This window comes from Leucoraja erinacea, chromosome 7 (genome assembly GCF_028641065.1).
Source record: "Leucoraja erinacea ecotype New England chromosome 7, Leri_hhj_1, whole genome shotgun sequence".
Lineage (NCBI taxonomy): Eukaryota > Metazoa > Chordata > Chondrichthyes > Rajiformes > Rajidae > Leucoraja > Leucoraja erinaceus.
This window is the reverse complement of record NC_073383.1, coordinates 46,435,634-46,461,632: the sequence shown is the minus strand read 5'-3', so window position 1 is coordinate 46,461,632 and position 25,999 is coordinate 46,435,634. Positions and strand designations below refer to the sequence as shown.

The window sequence follows — 25,999 nt, the reverse complement described above, 5'->3', positions numbered from 1 at the left end:
TAGATGTCCGAGCCAGATTAACCAGTGTCTCAACATCGACTGTCAGTGTTTCTCAGAATCTTTTATGTAATGACATTTCCAAGAATCTACACTGGCACCTCACTTAGTGCTCAGCATCCGTTGCCAGGAATGAGAGGTCTAATGGAATCTGCACTTAAAGGGATCTTTATAGCAGTTTAGATATAGGAACATGGTACTGACGTTGTATCAGTATAAACCTTTGCCCACCCCACTGCTGAGGTGGAAGCATGGATGCTGGGAAACTGGTGCAATTCCCTGCCGCCATTGACGCTGTGCGGGGGAATCAGCCACAAATCCAGCAGTGAATATAAAAGTGACATAATTTGTCATTGCTCATTGTGGAGGACATACCTGTGAGGATTAGTGCAGGGAGAATGAGTTAAGATGTCGACTGTTACTGGTAACTGGCAACATCTGCATTGTGATATCGAGCTTGATGCCCAGATCTCAGCAATGAACAACTACCCCATCACTCTGGCCGACCCTCACAGCAGGCTCCTCACAATGAGCAATGAGCAATTCATTACTGTGAATAAAAGAACTGGAGGATCAAGACCCAATTTAACAGAATCAGTGCTTTGTGAAGAGTGTCAAGTGGGTACGTGTACTCCTGTTCACAATATACTGACTTAAGATGATAGTTCTATTCAGAGATTATAGGTTCATTATATTCAACCTGGTCACACAGGACATCTCCTTTTGTTATATATTCTTGTGTGCTGGAAATTAACTTTTGTTTCTGGGTAGGTGCCATTTGAAAATATTTTTCTTGTACTCCAGACCTATCAAATACAACAATATCAGATGCGCTGTAGATACTTTTTTTTTACACTGTTAGGATTCATCCTTATCACCTATCTACCAGTGCAGCAAGAATAATTCTTATTCAAATATATTTACAGTCATTCATTCAGTGAAATCTTTCTTCCTACTATCACCATTGCCAAAACTATCAAATACCCAAACTAGAAATGCCCCTTTCAAACACAACACGCTGCAGTAAATTTCTTGATTATGGGGAAAATTGAAATCTTCAATAGTGCAAGGTGATTTTACTCAAATTGGAATAACAGGATGTAAGAATTCCATATCACCTCCATTATTTATTATTGAAATCTCAGTTATAGCACAGTGTGTGCATGCTGTTTTGTTTAATACCAAAAGTCTAGTACATAGAGAGTTGCAATGACCTTTCAGATCTCAGAAGGGCTGCCTAAATATATTCTCATTTAAATTATTGTAACTGCATGGCTTTGAAAACACATCTAATTGACATTTTAATGAAATCTCAGTCTAAATCTGTGCTTTTTGGAATTCTTAGTATCACCAAAGGTCAGAACAATACAGCTTGTTTGTTATCAAACCAATATGAGCATTCAACCAGTGGACTCTTCTTAAGCGGTTGAATGAACTATTTTTGACAATTACTTATCATAGAAAAGGACATGTTAAAGACTATTGCTTACTTCAAATCATAAGCATATTCACAACACTGCTACACAATGTTGCATGGTTATAAATGGTTATAAAGGGAGTTGCATGGGTACATTCCTGAATACAAGCTACCCAGATAATTGATTGGATGTGCCCAGCAAAAGTATGACTAAGAGAATTTCCAAGGCAGATCAGTGTTATTGGAGGATTACAAATTGTTCTCGTGATTCAGGAGACAATTAAAGTTCTGTAATTAGTTTCTTGGAGTGACAAATTGTTTTTACTCAAAGTTAAGATGCTATGCACTGTTACATTATAGATTAAGATAGTTCTGCCTTTGTACATTTTTAAACAAGTTGTAGGTTTCCCCTCTGCTCTCAACATTAAAAAAAAATCCAGGTTGGATGTGTGGGTTTCCACAGTATGCGTGACCTCCCAATTGTAACTATAAAGTAACAAGGGAAATTACAAATTAAAATATTCATTTTGCAATAGAATTGTAATAAAGCAGGTTAATGTTTACAACCCATTGGGATTGTTTTATTGAAAGGCTATATAATTATATTGACTTAGTTTTGTCTGTTAGACATTTTCTAATTGGTCAGTAGTTTCCTCAGTTGTATACTTCCACTTCCCAATAAACTAAGGCCAAACAGCTAATTAAAAATAATTCATTGACTCTGGCTCTGGCAATAAAGAGCAATCACAATTAGAAACTATGTCTAAAATGGATGGCATCTTTGTGGCAATGGAACTCATGCAATAAGTCATTGAAACAAAATAGTCTCAATGTGCACCACAAATGCAGCGTTAAGGGAAAAGCTTACAATAAAACAGATTAACAATTTGTGCTTGAATGTTCCATGGTGCTTCACTCAATCTTCAGACAGTTCTCGAAAGTTCATGTGAGGGAAATAATGGAAAACTTAGTTACAACATTTCGACCACAATTGCTACATCCAATATTGTACAAGTAGATATTTGGCAATATAAGCCCACTGCTGAATGTAGGGTTGCTTAGATCACTTGTGGGCAATGACCATCTTTGCCTAATACTTCAATGATAATCCCAATAGCCATGATAAAATATTCTTGTTTATACATTGACCTATTAGATGAATTTCTGATATTCAGTACCAAGCTGGTAAAATAAATCCAATGCCACATATATCACTAGGTATTTAAAAAATGGAGATTGATAGGTACTTGATTAGTAAAGTCATCAAAGGTTACAGGGAAAGGGAAGGAGAAATGACCTAATTCTGCTCCAATGTCTTATGGTCAAATTACTATAAACTCCAGGGTCAGATTACTATAAATATCTCATGAGGGGGGGGGGGGGGGGGTGATAGCAAATTAAAACACAATTTACTGATTGTGAGATACTTGATCCATCTGCTGCAGTTAAAATGTTGTAAACTGAAAAATGTGTCTACAGGGTTGACGTACCGAATGTGAGGGGCGAGATATTGACTTTAACTTGGGCCAGGGTTTACTTTGGGCTGGGTCAGTGATGGTTGATTTACATTAAGCCATTGCAATGCAGCTTTTCCAGATAATTTATGAAAGATGCAGAAATAAAATTGGTCCCAGTGTATGGACAAACCTTCATGTGATGTGACACAACATGGCCCGTGAAATGGAGAATAAGATGTGGGTTGTGCATTCTCCAGGTCTCCACATGTTATAAAACCTATGTATTTTACCATTACAGAAAGAATCTTTGAAGATCATGAAAATCTGGTGGAAAACTTGCTGAACTGGACTAGGGACAGTCAGAATAAGCTCATGTTTACTGAACGCATTGAGAAGTACGCTCTTTTTAAAAATCCACAGGTATGTAAAGCTTGCAAGGAAAATGTTCCGTGGCAGATCTGCTCCTTTACTTTGTTCAAAGATCAAACTGCTGAAGGAATCCAGAAAGGCTAGATTGTATCTGTGGAGGGAAATGGATGGTCCACATTTCGGGTAAAGTCCCTTCACCTGGACTGGTGGAGTAGAGGGGAAGTTCCCAGTGTAAAGTGATGGGGTGGGGTGGGGCAAGATCTGGCAAGTGACGAGTGAACCCCAGTGAGGGGGGGGGGGGGGGGGGGGAGAGAAGATTGGCAGACGGAGTCAGGGGTGGGAGGGGATTGAGGGGGTGGAAAGGGTGGGACAAAGCAAGAGAGGCTTGACAGGACAACAAAGGATTACAATATAATTTGGTTGTTTTGTTGTTTGTCTTTTGCACAAAAGTCCGCGAGCATTGCCACTTTCATTTCACTGCACATCTCGTATGTGTATGTGACAAATAAACTTGACGACTTGACTTGACATGACGGAAGCTGATAAGAAAAGCAGTGTGGAACCAAATAAGGGAAAGCTGGTTGGCAAATGGGAACAGTGGGGGGAAGGGATAGAGCAGCCAATAGGGGGAATATGTGGGTGATGGGCACGTGGGGTGGGAAGGGATGAAACTGGGTGAAAGGTTCTTACTGTGGACCGCAACCATATATTTTACAATGCCTTCAAACTATTTAAATTATTTTCAGACTGCTCTCTATTAGATTTAATGTAATGCTATTACTAAGTAATTGAATGTAGAGATATCAGTCTAGGTGACATTTATAAAACTACAAAGGTTTTGCTTTTTCTTTTTATGTTCTATTGCCCAAACGTTTTGACCACATGCCACCACTGATGTGGAGACTTGCCCATGGGAAAGCTCCAGTTTCAGTGCTGCTATGTACCGAAGGCCAGCTGTGTCATATTCTGTCATCTGTCCCTGAACTCCCTGTCCAGGAAGACTTCCTGCCCTATGGAGATCTTTCATATGCTTTCACCCTCATCTCCGAATCCCCTCTTAATTGTCAACTGGTCTAAATTTTGGATGCATTTTATTCTTCCTTGTGTTTATGGAATTGAGGATTTCAGCTGAATGAACAAATTGAATATACGATCTGGACCAATGACTTCAAAATTGCCTTCACGAGTCCTGCAAAATTTCTTTACCTCGTACAGCTTGTATTCAGGTGAGGCACACAGCAAAGGCTGTGAAATGGATTGAAGTGCACAACTTCAGTTGAGAAGTTAATATTAAAACCGGAGACTTGTTGCTTCCTCGTGTAATCGACTTGCTTTGATGGCATGAGGCTTAAATCTTTGAAGATTTAACAGCCCTCCCAAACAGACGTGCATTTCCAGATCTTCTGCTCTTTGCCTCTCTGGGTTATCTCCCCTCTTAACTTCCAAATACCAGGCATTTGTGGGGCTTTTCTTGGTTATCACTGAGCCTGCATTGCACATAATCTAAATTTCATCCTTATTGATTTGATTTGCATATATTTTAGTGTTGAATTAAAATTCTGATTATTTAGCAGTGCGGGAACAACATTAGGAATTTTTTCAAAATCTGGGACCTCAAAATCTGCAAGAAAGAAATATATACACTAATAGGGCAGCTTGCACTGCCCAGAATCTCATCAATTACTGTTTGATACCCTAACTCTGCACAAATACAATCAGACAAAGGTAATCAGACAATCCCCTCTCTAAATGCATCACTGACTTGTATTCTTCTGTGCATCCCTATCCTGATGTTCCAGAATGCAGAGTAGTGGATGCAGGCTAGCTGTGGTATCACTGTGGTCTTGCTTGGTGCAAACCAACTTGGTCAACTGTTCTTGGAGCATGGGACTGCACTGAGTACAGCAGCAGGTAACGGATCGCACTGCATTGATGAACCGCATTGCAGAAACATTTCGAGCATGTCTTTAACTGCTTTAATGAGTTTTATTTATTACAGAATTATCTACTTGGGAAGAGGGAGAACTCTGAAATGGCAGACAGAAATAAAGAAGCATTGCTTGAGGTGAGTCAGCAGTATAAGTTATGAATTCTTGAAATAATTGAAGTTCATTTTGTATCTGACTATTAGGGTGACCCTTTTCATTCTCAGCCTAATGATTCGCACAACAAATGAAAGAGAAGCTGAAATGAAAACACAAGTATTGCCAATCGGTAACAAAATTCATGCTGAATAGAGACTTGTTTATGTGATGGAATGAACAATTTATCAGAACCAAAAGGAGAAAATTCAGAAAGAAAGCAATTGGATTTCACAACAGTTTAATAAATTTGAGCTATTGAACCTCGCAGTCAGGCAGTTTCTATCAAGCATGAGGGTTTTCTAGCCAATTATCTTTCATCAGACCCAGAAAAATTAATGATTAAAGGGGAAATGATAACAAAATAGGATCTTTGCGGTCAGCAGTAGAAGGCAATAAATGATAGATGGGATGGTAGTACATCGTGAAAGAAGATGATAATGGGAATGGGTAATAAATTTTAAAAAAATCATTGTAGAGGAGCAGTAACTGGATAATTATCTGAAACTGCAAAACAAAATCACCAGAACTCCAAGGATACTTTCCTGTTGAAACAAATGTTGTTTTTTGTCCTACCTTTAGAATGTTGTGTTCACTGCTTTTTGGAGTACCTCCTGACCCTGGCCTTTCAGTCATGTGTCATTTATATATTTTTTTATCACACTTCTATTCTGGTCTCTGTCTTTGGACTCCTACACTGATCCAGAAAAACTCAGCACGAGTTTAAAGAACAGCATCTAGTTCTTCAACAAGGCACATTCCAACCTTCCGGACTCAACATAAATTAAATGATTGGTGAATAGTGCTAGCATATTCTGATTTTATTTCAGAATTATAATAATTACGGTATTTCACTAATTTGATAATTCTCTCTTATTTATAATTCATGTGGGCTAATCTGTTATTTACTTATTTCTTTTTCTCCACCTTTTGCCTTGTGCATTCATCCCTTTTACCTTCAAATCTCTCCTAACCACATTACACATCTTCCCTTTTGTTTTCTCCTGTTCCTCTCTTTACCAGTATCATAAAACATTTTCATCTCAGACTGATGAATGGTCAATTTGGTACATTAACTCTTGTTTCAAATTTGCTGAGAGATTTTCGCCAAAAGCCGCACAACTTTCCTTTTATAACTTTTTTAATCAGTTGTAGAAAAAAGTGGAATATTCACCATTAACACCAGATTTACATAAAATTCAGTATCATAAGAGAAAAACTCTCCGCTTGGGAAACTGGCCAAATTGAGCCCAATAGCAGCATTGAAAGGCCAATTCAAATTGAGCATTTTATACTTTAGCTTTAGAATAGTTCTTCAACATCACGCTCAGCTGTTCCCATGCTAGGTGGTGAATAACCCTTAAGTGTTGGACAAGTACATTTAGGCACGATTATCAATCACTGTACTATCGAAGCCCAAGTTGACCCATTTTCAAAATTTCACAGAATTGCCATAATCAAGGCTATGGTGAAAATCGAGTGCTAGCTTTGCTGATTGAAGTTGGTACATCCATGATGTATGCCATTTTCTTTTTAATTACTGACGCTCTCCATATTTAAAAAAAATGTCTGCTTTCAGTTGAGAACATTTTAATATATGCCATTATAGGATAATATTTCAGGAAGTGATTCCTGGACTTTTTAACCATGCAGATGGTTTGGATTGCCATCGTTGAACTTGAACTTGAAGGTTTCTGAATTTTAATAATAATAATAATAATAATATCTTTTATTGTCATTGCACATCAGTGCAACGAGATTTAGTATGCAGCTTCCAACCGATGTAAAAGAAAAGTAAAATAAATAAATAAGCTGTGTGACGTGACCGTCCGAGGGAGACAGTCCAGGGGGGGTGGGGGGCACTCAGCAGGGCCGGTTCAGAGCCGCTATAACTCTGGGAATAAAGCTGTTTCTAAGTCTGGAGGTTCGGGCGTAGAAGGCCTTGTAACGTCTGCCGGAGGGAAGTAGTTCGAACAGTCCGTTACAAGGGTGTGAGGAGTCTTTATGGATGCTGACGGCCTTCCTGAGGCACCGTGTGTGGTAGATGCCCTCCAAGGCTGGTAAATGTTCAGTGTAAGGATTGGTTTCTGAAATTTGAAAACACCTAGGTATACATGCTTCAAAGTGCAATTTGCCATGAATTCACTATGTCTTAATGCTAAGATCAAAAATGTTGCTGAATTGTGAAAATATAAATTTGAATATTGAATATATTTTTGTAATAGGAACCTGTTTAAGATAACTCACCTATGCTTTGTAAAGGGACTTTTATTTTCTCCAGCTTTGGATAGAAAAACTACCACAGCAAGATTTTGTCTTCCCTTCTTCTCATCTACTAGTGTTTCGGACAAAGATGTTCATTCAAATACAGCGACCGTGCCAGGGCATTAATTCTCTACAAATTTAAGAAAATAATTAAGTGGTCAATAGTTCACCAGTTTATTCTGTCTGGGTCTAAATTGGGAATGAGTATTCCCCAAATCCAACTGCCTGTTAAGAATATTGACATGTGCCACATTCACCAGTGAAAACTAACTATGGTGTTGAAATTCCACCCAGCATTTTGGGTTCATCCACTTTTGATGCTGTCAATTGACACTAACAGATGTTATTGGTAAAAATGAACTGAAGTGTGTGTTGACACATGAATTGCTTGTCATTCCTTCCCATACTTTACACAGCACCTTTTCCTGTGTCCAATGCATGCATTATATTCGAATGACCTACAGTATTAATACAGAGACATTCTTCTCTTGTATGTGATGTGCCTTCCCGAGCCCCGATAAGCCCTGATGGTATTACTGTCACAGTCACAGAGGCTGACGTCAGAAGATCCTTCAGGGGGGTGAACCCTCAGAAAGCACCTGGACCTGATGGTATACCCGGTCGAGTTCTCAAAATCTGCGCAGCCCAACTGGCTGGCATTTTCAACCTCTCACTGCTGAGATCTGAGGTTCCCACCTGCTTTAAAAGGGCATCAATAATACCGGTGCCCAAGAAGACTAAGGTGACGTGCCTCATAGACTAGTGGCACTAATGTTCGTGGTGCTTTGAGAGGTTGGTTTTGAGACATATCAACTCCTCCCTCAATAAGAACCTCAACCCACTACAGTTCGCCTACCGTCACAATAGGTCCACGGAGGATGCGATCTCACTGGCACTCCGCACTGGATCCACTTAGACAATAAAAACACTTACGTTATTTGTATAAGAGTTCCCTATCCATAGTGAACTTGAGCCAAAATTTTCCAAAAGTGTTGGCAACACTAAGCATCAGTTAAAGAATTAGTTTTGTTCCTTGATTTAATGTTTCAGGTCAAAAGGTCTTTGTTTCTTATTCCACAATGCTGCCTGGTCTGATGAGTGTTTCCAGCATTTTCCGATTTTATTTGAGACTCGCAAAGTTAACATGCAACAAAAGCTTTTCACTGTACCTCGATACACATGGCAATAAAACTAAACTCAAACTCAAACTCCCAGTTGGAGAAAATAATTACATTCTCAGAAAAAAACAAGATTAGATTTTTGTTTTTACATTGATAAGCAGAAATGTATTCTTCCTTACTGAATCTTCTTCTTATCGAGTCCACACACAAGATTAGAACTGAGCTGAACACACTTCTCGGCATCTGCATACAATGGTGTCTGTCTTGCGCTTCTTGTGCATGGTGATGGATAGATTGATGAAAACAGGGCCGTGACGTGAACGCTCTTTCCTTGTCTCTCTTTAAATCAAGCAACTAAACTTATTCTGAGTTTTGCAGGGGTTCATGCAATGAAACATTTGCAAGCTCACAACATTTCAAGAATAGAAAACCTGGATGTAAATTCATTGAATATCTTTTCATTAGATCACTGGGTCTAATAATATGAACCAGCAAAAAACTATTTCAAGGAAAATGTGAGGTATTGAATTGTCAACCGCTCCAGCAGCTTTTCAGCTCACTTGACCAACTGGGAGCACATTCTAAGGAAATAAGGAACAAGGACAAAACTAATAGGCCAGGAAATTGAAATTTCTTGAGCACATTTGAATAGTTTCAAACATATTCTGAATGAGCCTTGCTCTATATGCAAGGGGTTGCAAGATGTGTCCTCTGAAGAGGTGTAATATTCTATACTCTTCGCCCAATTTCTTAATTTGTCTCCATTTTGAAAAGTTGTGACTCTTATGGAATATGTTTATAACTGCATGCTGAATCTAGATGCTTACAGCAGCTCTGGCCAATTAACTCACTGTCCTAGCATCCTAATCTTTGAGGTGCATGAATTAGTTGCTTTGATTTTGTTTTATTACAGGAATTTTTCTTTGGAAGTTCTGTGACTATTCCAGAAATTGAGGGTTTGCTGTGGCTGAAGGAAGATGGCAAGAAATCATGGAAGAAGCGCTATTTCCTGCTCAGAGCTTCTGGAATCTATTATGTCCCTAAAGGAAAGACAAAGGTATGGTCTTTTCAGAGGACCTTTTTTAAATGAATTAATGGTGTCGCAGCTGAAGTACATCTTCAACAGATCAACAGAAGAATTAATTGCTTCTGGAAAAACACTGCAATAACCACTCGCACCTTGGGTTCTGTTTTTGTGATATTCTTCACTCTTGCCGACATTGTTGCCTCTCTCTGTGATTGTTTGGAACGGTTTTTTATCCAAGCAGGGACCTGCATGTAGTAACTACATAAGCTTTTTCAGGAAAGGTGATGTGGGGGCAAGAGGGGCTCATCTAATCTGAAGAAGATTATCATTTTAGCATTCATGGATATTCTGAAATGCATTGTAAATTCATAAGACATAAGAACGGAATTGAGCCATTCGGCCCATCGAATCTACTCCACCATTCAATCATGGCTGATCTATCTTTCCCTCTCAACCCCATTCTTCTGCCTTCTCCCTGTAACCTCTCACACCCTTACTAATCAAGAACCTATCAATCTATGGTTTAAAAATACCTAAAGATGATCTCCACAGACGCCTGTGGCAATGAATTCCACAGACTCGCCACCGTCTGGCTAAAGAAATTCCTACTCAACTCTTTTCGAAAGGTACGTCCTTTTATTCTGAGACTGTGCTCTCTGGTCCTAGTATCTCCCACAGGATGAAACATTCCCCCCTCATCCTACTGAACTCCAGTGAGTATAGGCCCAGCGCTGTCAAATACTCATCATACGTTAACCCAATCATACCTGGGATCATTCATCGAAACCACTCCTGGACCTCTGTCTAACACCAGCACACCCTTCCTCAGATATGGGGCCCAAAACTGCTCATAATTAAGGTGAAGATTTGATGCAGTTCTTGTTGCAGACTGCAAAAAGGGAAGCTATAAGGGGAAAAAAGAGATGCAGGAATAAAGGAAAATTCACAGACTCATTTTACAATTTAGTTTTCCAAAAATAAACCATGCATAATGTTAGAATGGTGTTTTTTAATGTATGGCCCGATATGTGAAGCTCCCTGCTGGCACTCAACATCAAATTCACAAAGGACTTGGATGTACTCGAGCAGTTAGCATCTGTGGAGGGAATGGTTAGGCATCCTGAAGAAGGGTCCTGACCCAGCACCTTGTTTTTTCTTCAGAATTCCAGCATTTTAATTTCCTTGTGCCTTCAACATCAGATTGCTCTGAAGCCCCACTATATTGTTTAATCACTTCCTGCATAATAACACTTTGAATTGGTGGCCACTCATCGACAGACAGAATAGGGAAGTTCTAAAAGAACAAGGAACAGTATAGCTAGAGGGTTATAGACCATTATTTGCATTGGTAGCATGAGTTATAAAGTCCGAGTTGTTTGCCCAGAGCCAGGGCTGGGGAATCTGTTCAGAACTGAAGAGGAAGAGAAATGAGAAAGGAAAAATGCAATTATAATTGTCCAGGTGAGAACCAGTGACATAGGTAGGACAACGAAGACAGTTCTGCAAAAATAATATAAGTAACCAGGGTGCAAATTAAAAAGCAGAACCACAATGATAATCTCTGGATTAGATCATGGTATTAAAATATAATGACTGATCTCCACTGGATGAGCTCAATACCTTGTATGTTCATCTGCTTCAAGGAAACCTGCATCATTCTCGTCTCCAAGAAATATCAAGTGACCTGGTTCAATGATTACTGCCTGGTAGCTCTAACATCGACTATAATAAAGTACTTTAAAAGATTTGTGATGGCCCACATCTGTGTCAGCCTTCCTGACAATTTAGATCCCATGCAATTTGCATGCAAGAAAAAAAGATTTATGGAGAATGTTTTGTCTCTTGTGCAATATAGAGCTCTGGATCACCTTGACAATAAGAACATCTGTATCAGGATGTTATTCATTGACTACAGTTTGACCTTCAAAACCATAAAACCAAATAAATTCATCTTTAAAGTTTTGGACCTCGGCCTTGAGGCCTCCATCTATAAATGGCTTCTGACTTTCTGACCTCAGTTGTTCAAAAATTGTCATAACATTTCCTCCACGCTGACCCTCAACACTGGTGCTTCTCCGGGTTGTGTGCTCATCCCCTTGCTCTACTCCCTGTATACCCAGGTCTGTGCTGCTGAATGCAATGCCAAATCAACCTTTACGTTCGCTGATGATACTACAGCTGTCGGCTGGATTAGTGAGATTGGTGACAGGACAACCACCTAGCCCTTAACGTCAACAATACAAAAGAGTTGGTTGTTGACACAAGGAGTGAGAGTCAACTGAGTCAAGTGTTCTATGAACTGGATATGAACTGAAATAAATTACTTGCTGCAGCTTTACAGGCAACAACAAAAATAAAAATATGATAAATTATCAGTTATTCTAAGTAAACTAAACCATGATAACATAGAGCTACTATAGTAATTGCAAGTCTGTTGTAGTTTGGTGCTGAAAGCAACCCTGTCGTTGTCAATGGACTGCTGTACAGGTGGTCAATAGCTATGCATATCACCAGTAATCTCACGTTTGAGAAACTTCGGCTTGTCTGAGAGGATTTCCCGAACCAAAGAAAGTATTCTGATGGGATGCATCTCAGGCTGGTATTACGACTGCTCTGCTTGTGACTGCCTGAACCTGCATAAAGTGATGAACACAGCTCGGTCTATCAGAGGCTTGTCACTTCCATCCAGTACATATTCACAGTGCATAGCATCTGGAAGGCTGGATGTGTTGTCGAGGATACAATTCACCCTGACCATTCTTTTTTTTCTAGCTTCCATCTTCCTGGAAAATCATATTCATGATCATACTTTATTAGCAAAGTATGTTTTGCAACATACGAGGAATTTGATTTGCCATGCAGTCATACCAATCAAAAGCAACAAGACACACAAAATACATTTTAACATAAATATCCACCACAGTGACTCCTCCACATTCCTCACTGATTGAAGGCCGATAAAAAGTTAAATCTCTTCCCTTCTTTGTTCTCGGGAGGTCTCGAGCCTTCCGTTGACGAGGCGATCTTGGTTTCCGCAGTTGGCGGTCGAGCCCTCCACACCGGGCGGTCGGGGCTAGTCAAACCTCTTGCAGCTTTGGAGCTTCCCGACATCAGTCTCTACCTGAGGCTGCGGGCTCCTCGATGGTGAAATCCACAGGCTGCGGTTGGAGCGTCGATCCCAGGCAAGGGATCGCAGGCTCTGATGGTAAGTTCACGGCCCCGCGGTGGGGCTCAAAGTCAGTCTTGAGCAAAGCCTCCAGGTCCATGATGTTAGGCCGCAGAGCGAACGGATATACGATCTGGAAAACAATAGCATCTCCGGCAAAGTAAGAGATTAAAAAAAAGTTTCCCACCTCTCACATAAAACAAACCTGAGAACATTAACACAAACTTTTTGAAACACACTAAAAATAACAAAAAGACGAAAAGACATTGAAACATAGAAAATAGGAGGCCATTTAGCCCTTCGAGCCTGCACCGCCATTCATTGTGATCATGGGTGATCATCCACAATCAGTAACCCGTGCCTGCCTTCTCCGCATATCCCTTGATTCTGCTAGCCCCTAGAGCTCTATCTCTTTTAAATTCATCTCAGTTTTAAATGGCCTCCCTTTTATTCTTAGACTGTGTCCCCTGGTTCTGGGCTCCCCCATCATTGGGAACATTTTACCTGCATCTAGCTTGTGAAGTCCTTTTATAATTTTAAAAGTTTTATAAGACAGACAAACTGTTGACGAGACTGCCATTGCTGATGGCGCCACCTATATAGAGTTCATTGAAGGTTCAGATTTCCTGACTTAAGAACAGTTTCTTTACCAATGCTATCATACTTCTGACCCATTCACCTTTTTTACGACCCCTTCCTGGAGGTGCTGCCACATATTCTTTCTTTTAACTCTACCTCATTCGATTGTTCCATTATTGTACTTTAATATCTTTTTGCATTACTTTGGATTACACTCCAATCTTGCATCTTTCTGCTATTTTGCACGTAAAAATTATTGTATGTATCATTAATGTATACTTACTCTGAACTTTATATGAACAAAGAATTTAATTGCGCCCTGGTATTAACTGAACTGAATAAAATTAGAGAATCGAATGTCTCAAAGATTGGCATGAGAGAAATTTATTTCAATTTACGAGGCACTGGCATTAGTACTGGAGAAATAAAGACATGCTCCTTTGGGATAGGCGTCACTTGAATTGTGGTTAGACTAATATCCTTGCAAATCAAATAACTGGGGGTGCAGATAAAATGTTAAATTAAATAGCGGCAATGGAATCTGGTCAGGGGATATGTAGAAACTTATCAAGAATGGTCAATTTACACAATGAACAATGGGATTTAGAGTCTGTCACAAGGAGATAACGCATAGAAACATAAGAATACAATGACAACACTGAATGGGCTTATCTGAATGTGCAGCAGCATTCATAGCCAGGAAATAAATTAATGGTACAAACATAAATGTGGTTGCAAATTGGCTAAGGATGGGAATTAAATATTCCTGGATACTTAATTTCCAGAGGATCCAGGCAAAATGGCCAATGAGGTCAACAGCTCAAAATGTTATAGAATGGGATGTGTAGCCGGGATATGTAGATCAGAGAGTTGAGATGGTGTTTGTGGAGTTTTAGGTAGTCTTCAACATTATGCAATGCTAGAGATAATTAAATGCAATTAGAGCAAATAATATTGAGCTGATATATTGATGTGGCTAGAGGACTCATTAACAGTCAGTGAGCAGAGAGTAGCAATAAATTGGTCATTTTTGGTCTGACAGGTTGTGACCAATGAGATGCTACTGTCATCCTTTGTTGGGGCCCCTGCAGTTCACAATCTGTATCAATGATGTGCATGAGGGACCAAGCGTAATATGTCTGATCTACCTCTGCCTGGAAAAAAATCTAATACTCTGCTTTGAGATGACTGAGCTGAGGCTTTAAAAAGAAAATTCTCAAGCAGTCACATCTCTTAAAACTATGTCTTTGAATATTTTTATGGGAGATGGGTTCTTGATCAAGGTCGGTAAGTTACTGTGGGTAGACAGGAACATAGAGTTCAGGTTCTGATCACTTTAGCCTTAATTCCATGAAATGGCAGAATAGGGCCAAGTGGTCTACCCACCCTCCTAATTCATATGCTTCTATGGCTAAAAGACTTTTGAGAAATGACCCGCGAAGATGTAGCAGTTTTTTTAATGCTTGTTTGTTGATAAGATACTACAACAGTGAACTCCTGGTGTACAATTCAACAACAACTTAAGAGAAAGACCTTTCACTTAGTAATATGAAAGTTTGCTTTCCTGTTCCTCTTCCTTTTCCTTGCCCAGACAAGTGTACCAATGTATCATTAGAAGTGGTTTCACTATATATTTGAGAATATTGAAGACACTGGTACAATTCTGTTTTCCAGACCTCTCGGGACTTGGCCTGTTTCATTCAGCTGGACCACATGAATGTGTACTACGGCCAGGATTATCGAAGCAAGTACAAGGCCCCGACAGACTACTGCTGTGCACTTAAAGTGAGATGTTGTGCTAAGTTTTAAATAATTTTAATTCTGCGAGCTAGGCCAGTCAGCTCTTTTTTTTTTTATTCGTCCAGTCAGTTAGGTAATGGTTATTTTGCACTTCAGCATCTGAGAATGAGAAAAGAAATGCTTCGGCTAAGATACAGTCTTACTCCACTTGTATTGTTATTTGGCCATTTAGAACATAAACATTGGTATTCCAACATTGACTTGGCAATCAATGAAAAAAAAAAATCACTAATTAAATGTCAATCTGAGCTTCATGGATTGGGACAGCATTGCTATCATATCACAGTTTTATTTCTACTTCCACTTGTTTAAATGAAACTTCAAACCACTTGGTCTAACAATTTTTTGTCCTTTCTTATCCAGCCTCCTTTATTCCATTACTTCAGACTGTCTCTGCCCTTACATCCGCCACAATTACATCCCTGCCCAGTTCGGCTGTAAATTGTATTTTAGCATAAATAATAAATTCAACCCATGTTGGAAGCTACCAATGCAGAGTCCACAGCTCTGATTTGTGCTCTTTAGCGCAAAATTTGGCTAGGGTACCCGGAAGGGACGTCGAAGAATGAGAAGTCGAAGCGAAGCAGTGCAAGCCAAGATACCGAACGGACACGACGCCTAAAAGCCAAATAACCGAAAGGGCACGCTGCATAAAAGCCAAATAACCGAAAGGGCATGATGCTGAAAAGATACGAACCTGAACGGACTCCATGCCGAAAGGACAATACGCGGAATAGACATGACGTCGAAAAGCCGCCGATTGGACATAACGTCTCTGGGGACGGGATTTGTCCGAGACCTTGCCAGCGATTGGTCCAGCCCCCGTGTCCATCGCATCACTAGCCGGGGGAGACGGGAGGGTGGGTTCCTTCGCCGCTTTTGGACTTTCCTGAATATAAAATAAAACCCCATGTGATAGAAACTTTCGGTTGATTTAACAAAATTTAACATAATCTGAATTGGTTCCATAGATATTTACACCAACAGTAACGCTGTAACAATTATATTTTGACTATCACAATACATACACGACCGTGCATCTTGAAGGCCAGTGGTCCTTTGGGCGTGAATCGAGAAACCAGATGAAAAAAGATTACCTTTTTTACAGAAAATCTTAGCTCCTGAGTCGGTACAGTGACATGACAGTACTGGTCGTTTTGCGCTCTGCGATTGCCTTCGGGCTGGAAAAGTGGGTCAGTTGTAGGGAAAACCTTTATCAAATGCATTGGGTGAAATTAAACAAATTTTGGAACCAGCTTTCGTCTGATCTAACCGACCACATCAACTATATTCTGCTTTCCAATAAGAAATACACTCAGGGTGTTAGGGGAAATTGTAAAATAAGATGCTGTATCAACAATGCCAACTATTTGCATGGGTTTGTAACTGAAGGTGCAGGGTAAAAAGGCAAGGAGATTGTGTTGAACTTCGTTGAAACATTGGTTTCATTAAGGCTTGGATATTGGGCACTGCACTGTACTGCGGGAAAGCACGGCAGAGAGCCCAGCCAAGATTTACTAGAACAGTGTAGGAAGGAACTGCAGATGCTGGTTTACACCAAAGGTAGATACAAATTGCTGGAGTTAAGGGCCTGTCCCACTTACACGACCTTGGTTCGCAAGTTACACGACCTCGTGGTTGCTTGAGGCGTATGGGCACCGTATGGCCGCGCGGGGCCAGTCCCACTTAGAAGCGCGGTGTTGTGCAGGGTTGGTCCCGACATCGCACGGGGCTCCGAAAATCTGACGGTTTCCGAAATCTTCACGCGCCAACGGCCTGTCGGCCCGCAGGCGCATTGTGGTCGTACGCATCGTCTTGACGGCTTACGCTGCATCTTGATGGCGTACGCCTAGCACGTGGCGTTGCGCGATGATGTCACCGCCCGGCATGGCGTTGCGTGATGACGTCACCGTCCTACGCCGTGCAATGCCCAAATTCAGTCGGCCTGCCTCCTGCCCAGCTGATTGGTAAGTATGACACAAATGACGTCACTCACGAACTTCGCGTGAACTCCGCTTCCGTTTGGTCGCGCCAAACGCATGCAATCGCATGCAAGTGGGTCAGGCCCTTAACTCAACGGGACAGGCAGCATCTCTGGAGAGAAGGAATGGGTGATGTTTCGGATCGAGCCCCTTCTTCGGTCTGAAGAAGGGTCTCGACCCGAAACATCACCCATTCCTTCTCTCTGGGGATGCTGCCTGTCCCGGCTGAGTTACTCCAGCATTTTGTGTCTATTTCTTAGAACAGCCCTGTGACCTGGAACTTTGGTTGCAATGCTGGAGAATGTCTTTAAGGAGGAGCGAAGGCTGAGAGGAGATTTGGTTCAAAATCATCGCGGGCAGAGGGATTAAGATGGAACGGGTTGCACCGGAGTTTGGGCTGTGTTTGATATAATGTTTTGATTTCACAGTGTTTTTCTTTTCACTGTCTTGTACAATTTATGTATAATTTATGTTTTCGTGTGTTGTCTATGTGTGCCTGCGATGCCGCTGAAAGCAAGTTTTTTGTTGTTTCTGTACCTCAATACACTTGCGCATCCGAAAATAAACTAGACTTGAGAACTGGAGACCATAGACTTTAAGTGGCTGTCAAAAGAAACAGGGATGTCGCGAAGAAAAAAACTTAATGAGTAACTAGGATCTGAATCCATAGCCTGACGAAGTAGAAGGAGCTTTAATCGTGTTTTTTATATGCGATTTGGTAAGCATCTGAACTGAAACGGGTTACGGGAGATACATAAACAATGGCAGTAAATCGACAACTCTTACAGAAAGCATATGGACAGCAGACACTCCACCTCTCTCAACAAAAACCTTCCGAGTGTTTCCTAACCAGAAGTCTTGGATGAACCATGAGATCCGCACTCTTTTGAAGTCCAGATCCCGGGCATTCAGGTCTGGAGATGCAGAGGTTTACAATAAGTCCAGATACGACCTTGGTAAGGCCATCAAAAAGGCCCAAAGGGACTTCTGCTCCAAGCTGGATGAGACGGATGTTCGGCAACTGTGGCAGGGCTTGAATGCCATCACCTCCTACAAGGCGAAATCAGGAGGCAGCTCAATTGTCAGCGAAGCATTACTTCCTGATGAGCTCAATGCCTTTTACGCACGCTTTGATAGGGAGAACACTGATGTGCCTTCCCGAGCCCCCATTCACCGTGATGGTATTTCAGTCACAGTCACAGAGGCCGACATCAGAAGATCCTTCAGGGGGATGAACCCTCGAAAAGCGCCTGGACCTGATGGTATACCCGGCCGTGTTCTTAAAAACCTGTGCGGACCAACTGGCTGGAGTTTTTCCGGACATTTTCAACCTCTCACTTCTGAGGTCTGAGGTTCCCACCTACTTTAAAAGGGCATCAATTATACCAGTGCCCAAGAAGAGTAAGGTGACGTGCCTCAATGACTATCGACCATGACTAATGCCTGTGGTGATGAAGTGCTTTGAGAGGTTGATCATGGCGCATATCAACTCCTACCTCGACAAGAACCTGGACCCTTACCACCTTAAGTTCGCTTACCACCACAGCAGATCAATGGTGGATGCGATCTCACTGGCTCTCCTCTCCGCTCTGGACCACTTGGACAACAGAAACTTATATGTAAGGCTGTTATTCATTGACTACAGCTCTGCGTTTAACACCATCATCCCCTCCAAGCTGGTTACCAAGCTCTCAGATCTGGGTCTCTGCGCATCCCTCTGCAATTGGATCCTCGACTTCCTCATCCACAGACCTAAGGCTGTCCGTTTTGGTGTAAATGTGCCATCCTCAATAACAAGCAGCACGGGAGCACCTCGAGGCTGCGTGCTCAGTCCCCTGCTGTACTCGCTCTATACTCATGACTGTGTAGCTGGACATAATGCGAACTCTATCATCAAGTTCGCCGACGGCACCACTGTTGTGGGACGAATCATTGATGGTGACGAGTCAGAGTATAGAAGTGAGATCGACCGATTGACCAAATGGTGCCAGCATAATAACCTGGCTCTCAACACCAGCAAAACCAAGGAACTGATTGTGGACTTTGGAAGGGGTAGGATAGGGTTCCACAATCCCGTTTATATCAATGGTGGAACGATGGTGGAAAGGGTCAAGAACTTCAAATTCCTGGGCGTGCATATTTGTGAAGATCTTTCCTGGTTCCAGCACACTGATGCAATTATAAAGAAAGCACATCAGCGCTTCTACTTCCTGAGAAGATTACGGAGAGTCGGTATGTCAAAGAGTAGTCTCTCGAACTTCTACAGGTGCACAGTGGAAAGCATGCTGACCGGTTGCATCGTGGCTTGGTTCGGCAACTTGAGCGTCCAGGAGCAGTAAATAATGCAGAAAGTTGTGACCACTGCCCAGTCCATCATCAGCTCTGACCTCCCCACCATCGAAGGGATCTATCGCTGTCACTGCCTCAAAAAGGCTACCAACATCATCAAGGGCCCACACCATCCTGGCCACACACTCATCTCTCTGCTGCCATCAGGTAGAAGGTACAGGAGCCTGAAATCTGGTACATCCAGGTTCAGGAACAGCTTCTTCCGCAAAGCCATCCGGCTATTAAACTCGCCATCAAACAAACTCTGAACTCCCCACCGTCGTATTTATGCTTACAATACTCTGTTGTGCTGCTGCAAACAAGAATTTCATTGTCCTATCTGGGACACATGACAATAAACTCTCTTGACTTGACTAGACTTTTGACTTGACCATCAGTCCAAACCAGTTACATAATTCCATACAACGCCTCCACGGGGTCTATATTCTACAGAGATACAAAGGGTACTTGTGAATAGACACAAAATGCTGGAGTAACTCAACGGGACAGGCAGTGACTCTGGAGAGAAGGAATGAGTGACGTTTCGGGTTGTGACCCTTCTTCAGACTGAACTGAACTCTCGTCGGTGAGAGTACTTGAGATTGTTTGAATAAGGGTCTCTACCCGAAACATCAGCCATTCCTTCTAGCCAGAGATGCTGCCTGTCCCGCTGAGTTACTGCAGCAATTTGCGTCTAACTTCGGTGTAAACCAGCATCTGCAGTTCCTTCCTACACTGTTCTAGTAAATCTTGTCTGTGCTCTCTGCCGTGCTTTCGCGTTGTACAGTGCAGTGCACAATGAACCCTTTTTTTTTAACGAAATTCAACACAACCTCCTTGCCTTTGTACCCTGCACCTTCACTTACAAACCCGTGCAAATGGTTGGCATTGTTGATACTGCACATTTTTTACAATTTTCCCTATCACCTTGAGTGTATTTCTTATTGGAAAGCAGAATATAGTTGATGCGGTCGGTTAGATCAGACGAAAGCTGGTTCTGAAATTTGTTTAATTTCACCCAATGCATTTGATAAAGGTTTTCTTTGCAACTGACCCAGTACTGTCATATCACCGAACCGACTCAGGGAGCTAAGATATTCTTTAATAAAACAGTAATATTTTTTTGTCGTGTTTCTCGATTCACACCCTAAGGACCACTGGCCTTCAAGATGCACAGTAGTGTATGTATTGTGATAGTCAAAATATAATTGTTACAGCGTTACTGTTGGTGTAAATATCTATGGGACCAATTTGTATCATCATTTTGTTAAATCAACCGAAAGTTCCAATCACACAGGGTTATATTTTATATTCAGGAAAGTCCAAAAGCGGCGAAGGAAAATGAAATATCCCCCCACCCTCCCATCTCCCCCAGCCAGTGATGTGATGGACACGGGGGTCTGGACCAATCGCTGACGAGGTCTCGGACAAATCCCGTCCCCGGAGACGTCATGTCCGTTCGGCGGCTTTTCGACGTCATGTCCATTCTGCGTATTGTCCTTTTGGCATGGAGTCCGTTCGGGTTAGTATCCTTTCGGCATCGTGCCCTTTCGGTTATTTGGCCATTAGGCGTCGTGCCCTTTCGGTTATTTGGCCATTAGGCGTCGTGCCCTTTCGGTTATTTGGCTTTTCGGCGTCGTTTCCATTCGGTATCTTGGCTTCCACTTCTTCGCTTTGGCTTCTTGTCCATCGACGTCCCGCCATCCACGTTGGCTACATATATCCATGTTCACATATTTGCCACTTTCTGTTAACTTTTTTCTCTCTACCATTATTAAACCCCTGTTCTTGACACTTATCACATTTCTTCCCTCACAGACCCCCCCAGTAATCCTTGACCTTTCTATTCGCATCCCAAGCATTACCTTAGATAAGCCTATAGGTTCTTACTAAAAGGTTTACAGTGGCACTCGCCTTTCCTCCTGACCGCAAACAACCCTGTTGGCTCCATCCTTTTTTTGCTTGCAAACTCCTCTCCGATAACTAACATGTCCAATGTGTTTAATGATGTCAGTCATCATCTCACCCAACTTTGAACTGTCTGTGCTTATTTATTCAAGATGCATCAATTCTGAACAGGGTGACCACCCTCCTATATTTGGATGGGGCAAACTTGGTGGATTCTTGTGGGTTTAACATTTGTCTTCCAGTCTCCAGGCCCTGACGAGCATTATCCTCTATTGGTATCACTGGAGGATGGTGGTTCTTGAGACTGAAGATTGGAGCACCTTGATGGGGGACGTGACCGTGACATTTTTTGCAGTTTTGTATGTTTCCACTGTGTGATGAATAAAAGTTTTGTTTTGCAGCATCCTCAGATTCAGAAGAAGTCTCAATATATCAAATACCTCTGCTGTGATGATGTCAGAACTCTTCACCAATGGGTGAATGGCATTCATATTGCCAAGGTAACTAGTTAGTCAGATAGGTGCTGTGTTTTTCTTAATCTTTAAACGGAGTAGAATATTTCACGATGTGGCCTCTTTTGCATCAGTGAGACAAAGCAAGGACAAGGTGATTGTTTCGCCAAACACGTGTTTAGTCCGCCAAGGCCCTCTGGATCTCCTGGTTGCTAGCCATTTTAACTCCCAATTCCATTCCCATACTCATTTTTCTGTCTTGGGCCCCCATTGCCAGAGTGAGGCCATATGCAAACTGGAGGAACAGCACAAATATTCCACTTGGGTAGCATACAACCCAACGATGTAAACATTGAATTCTCCACTTTTAGGTAACTAACCTGCAAAGACGCCTCCCTTGCCTCCCTCGTGCCCCCTTTTTTTCTACCTCTCTTTTCCGTGCCCCACCTGGACAAACACCCATTTCGCATTTTCTCCTTCCTCCTGCCCATTCCATCAATATTCCCTCCTCTGGTTTTACATTTCTTGCCTCTTCTATCGTTATCTCAAACTTTTTGTCTTTTCATTTCTGGCCTTAGTCTAACCATCTGCCAATCAAAAAACCCTCTCATCTGTATTCAATTGTCACTTGTCAGACTTTGTCCTGCCCCACCTCTCTTCCAGCTTTATCTCCCACCGCCCCCTCTCCCGCACACTTTCTAGCTCTTCTCCCTCTTCCCCCGCTCCCACACTACAATCAGTCTGAAGAAGGGTCCCACTAGTAACATTGCTTATCCATGTTCTCCAGAAGTGCTGTCTGACTTGCTGAGTTACTCCAGCACACTGTCTTCTTTTATTTTGTAATCTAGCATCTTCAGTTCTTTGTGTCTGGAAAATTAAGCTTGGTTGCGCACCACACCTGAAAATTTCAAATCTGTCACTATCAATGTGAAAGAGTACTTCTTTGGTCTTATTAAACAATCCTAGTTGTCAGAATGAGATTTGGATATATCTGAATCAATAGTAAACTTTGGGATTGTTAGTGCAATAACATACTTCTTTGGAAATGCACAGACGCTGACAAGGTAATAATCAATTCATAATAATTAATTCTTATTTATCAATTAATGATCAATAATAATTATTTTCAATGTTGTTCATCAGTATGGAAGACAGTTATATGACAACTATCAAGATGCTTTGAAACGGGCTGAAGCTGCATATGAATGGTCATCACTGTCCAGTACAAGTATGAAATCTGGATCCAGTTCTTCCAGTTTGCCTGGTAAATTGGTTTCTGTGCTTATCTTGTACCCAATTCTTGTACCCAAACAACTGGTTTTCCGCTTCTGCTGCAAATGGGTTGTAGGTGCCACAAGATCTAGATCCTAAACAAATTCCGAGGCTTATGTCAATGCAGATAGTATCAACAGGAAGTTCCTTAACTGATGGATTAAGACTTATCTCTGTTGCTGTTAATATTGAAAGAAATAAAAACTGATAAGTGCAGAAACAGTTTTGCCTTGGGCATACAATTTAAAGGCACGCTATAAATAATCTATAATGTGCATACCAGGTGGAAAATAGATTCTGTAAGGAAAGAAATTGAATAGATGTGCTGTCTCATTACATAACATTTATCCATTTATGTTTTGCATAGCTCATTAGATGGGTTGTAGGTGATCGCAGAGTATTGTTAGCAGATGGTGGGTGGGAGGGAGTTGTTTCATCCTTGTGTATACTTATTCAGCTCGGATGTTAAGTTTCCAAATAGTTCTCTGATTAAAATGTTTGAATTCCCTTGAATCTAGGCCTAGCCTTAAAAACGTGGAAGATTGCTAATACATGCATTCAGAATTGGATTAAGCAGGAACTGAATATATAGACGGGATAATGTGGACAAGTGCAGAACAGCGGAATGGTGCATGATTGTAGTGCAATCTGAAGTAGTGCAAAAACAAAAAGTATAATAATGAAATAACTGAATGAGGTAGAGTTAAGAATAAGAGTTTGTGGCTGCACCTCTGGGAAGGGTGTATGAAATACATGATTGGTTCAGGAGTCTTATAGCAGTGGGGAAGAAGCTGGAGTTTTCAAGCTCCTGTATCTTCTCCCTGAAGAAAGAAATGTGAATGTCAAAGTGGCAGGCATTCTTGACGATATTTCTATCCTTCCTGATGCAACGCACTATGAAATTGAACTGGATGGAAGGATGTGATGAGCCTGTGATGGATTAAGTAGTATTCAGCACTCTCTGCCAGTTCGGGCATAGTAGTTGTCACACCAGGCTAAGATGTATTTATTGTAGCACAGCTGTAGAATTTGAAAGAAACCTCGAGGACATGCCAAATCATCTCGGGTGTCCAAGAAAGTAAATGCTGATGTTGTTTTTGATTGTCACATTAATATGAAGGGACAAGGTTAGGTTGCTGGTGGTGTGGATACCATTGCTACAGCAGCTCCATTGACGAGGACATGGTTGTGTTCACCCCCTCATGTTATTAGGTCAATAACCAAATCTTGTCTTGCTGATGTCAAATGGCAAAGTTGTTGTTCTGACAACAAGACACAAGGTTCTCAATCTCTTGTACATCTCCTGTACATCGTCTAATAGAGTCATACAGCGTGGAAACAGGCTCTTCGGCTCAACCTTCCCATGCCGACCAACATGTCCCATTTACACTAGTCCCTCCTGTCTGCACATGGCCCATAAACCTCTAAATTTATCCTATCTATGAACTTGACCAATTGTCTCTTAAATGTTGTGATAGTACCTGCCTCACTACCTCCTGTGGCAGCTTGTTCCATATACCCGCCACCCTTTGTATAAAAAAAAGTTACTCTTAAGGTTCCTATTAAATCTTTCCCCTTCACCTTAAACCTATGTGCTCTGATTCTCAATTCACCTACCCTGGCAAAAGACTGTACATTTACCTGATCTATTCCTCCTATGATTTTGCAGACCTATCATCGTCCTGTGCTCCAAGGAATAAAGTCCTAGCCTGCTCAACCTCTCCCAATTGCTCAGGCCCTGGAGTCCAAGCAACATCCTCGTAAATCTTCTCTGCACCCTTTCCTATAACATCTTTCCCATAACATGGTGACCAAAACTGAACACACTATCTAAATGTGGCCTCACCAATGTCTTATACAACTGTAACATGACCTCCCAACTTCTATACTCAATGCTCTATCTGATAAAGGCCAATGCGCCAAAGGCTTTTTTGACCACCCTATCTGCCTGTGTTGCCACTTTCAAGGATCTACGTACCTGCACTCTTATATCCTTCTGCTCTACAACACTCACCAGAGCCCTGCCATTCAGTGTGTAGGTGCTGCCCTTGTTAAACTTCCCAAAATGCAACACCTGGCATTTCTTTGTATTAAATTCCATCAACCATTCCTCAGACCACCTTCCCAACTGATCAACATTCTGCTACATTTTCTGACTACCATCTTCTCCATGTACGATACCACTTTTGTGTCTCATCATTGTTGTTGATCCGGTCACTACAGTGGAATCATTGGCAAACTTAAGGATCGAGTTGGAGTTGTACTTGGCCATACAGTCATTGATGTACAGTGAGTAAAGCAAGGGACTGAGCACAGAACCCTGTGGGCACCAGAGTTGAGGTTGAGGGTGAAGGAAATGTTATGACCTGTTCAAATGGTCTGAGGTCTGCCAATCAGGAAGTCTAGAAACCAGTTGCATGCAGATAGAGTCCCCTGGGCAAGGTCTAGAAGTTTAGTCATGAGCTTATTTGGTATTATGGCGTTGAAGGCTGCGTTCCAATCAATGAGTCTAAATCATGGCTTTGTTTGTAGATAATTACCAAGTTTGAATATTTGATAGTATGTAGGACTGAGGGTGGTTTAGAGAGATATGGCTGTTTTTGGCTATTTAAAAAAAAAAACTGCAGCTGTTAGAAGTCTGAAATAAAATCTGAAAATGTTGGTGCGGCAGCATTTGTTGCAAATTAAACAGATTTAACCTTTCTCGGAATGTGAGTGAACAAGTTGAAGCGTTCGGATAGATGGTTAGAGTTGGTTAAATGGGGGCTTCGTTTAGCT

At 41.5% G+C, this 25,999-nt stretch overlaps 1 protein-coding gene across 4 annotated transcripts in view; it reads left to right on the top strand.

Moving 5' to 3' along the window:
* Window positions 1-25,999, top strand: part of raph1a (Ras association (RalGDS/AF-6) and pleckstrin homology domains 1a) — a 187,405-nt gene that overhangs the window by 141,330 nt on the left and 20,076 nt on the right. For all 4 annotated transcript variants that reach the window (XM_055638477.1, XM_055638476.1, XM_055638475.1 and 1 more), the window contains 6 exons: window positions 3,170-3,291; window positions 5,240-5,305; window positions 9,621-9,764; window positions 15,154-15,264; window positions 21,899-21,997; window positions 23,093-23,213. In XM_055638477.1, coding sequence (XP_055494452.1) covers window positions 3,170-3,291; window positions 5,240-5,305; window positions 9,621-9,764; window positions 15,154-15,264; window positions 21,899-21,997; window positions 23,093-23,213 — 663 coding nt within the window. The remainder of the gene's footprint in view (window positions 1-3,169; window positions 3,292-5,239; window positions 5,306-9,620; window positions 9,765-15,153; window positions 15,265-21,898; window positions 21,998-23,092; window positions 23,214-25,999) is intronic.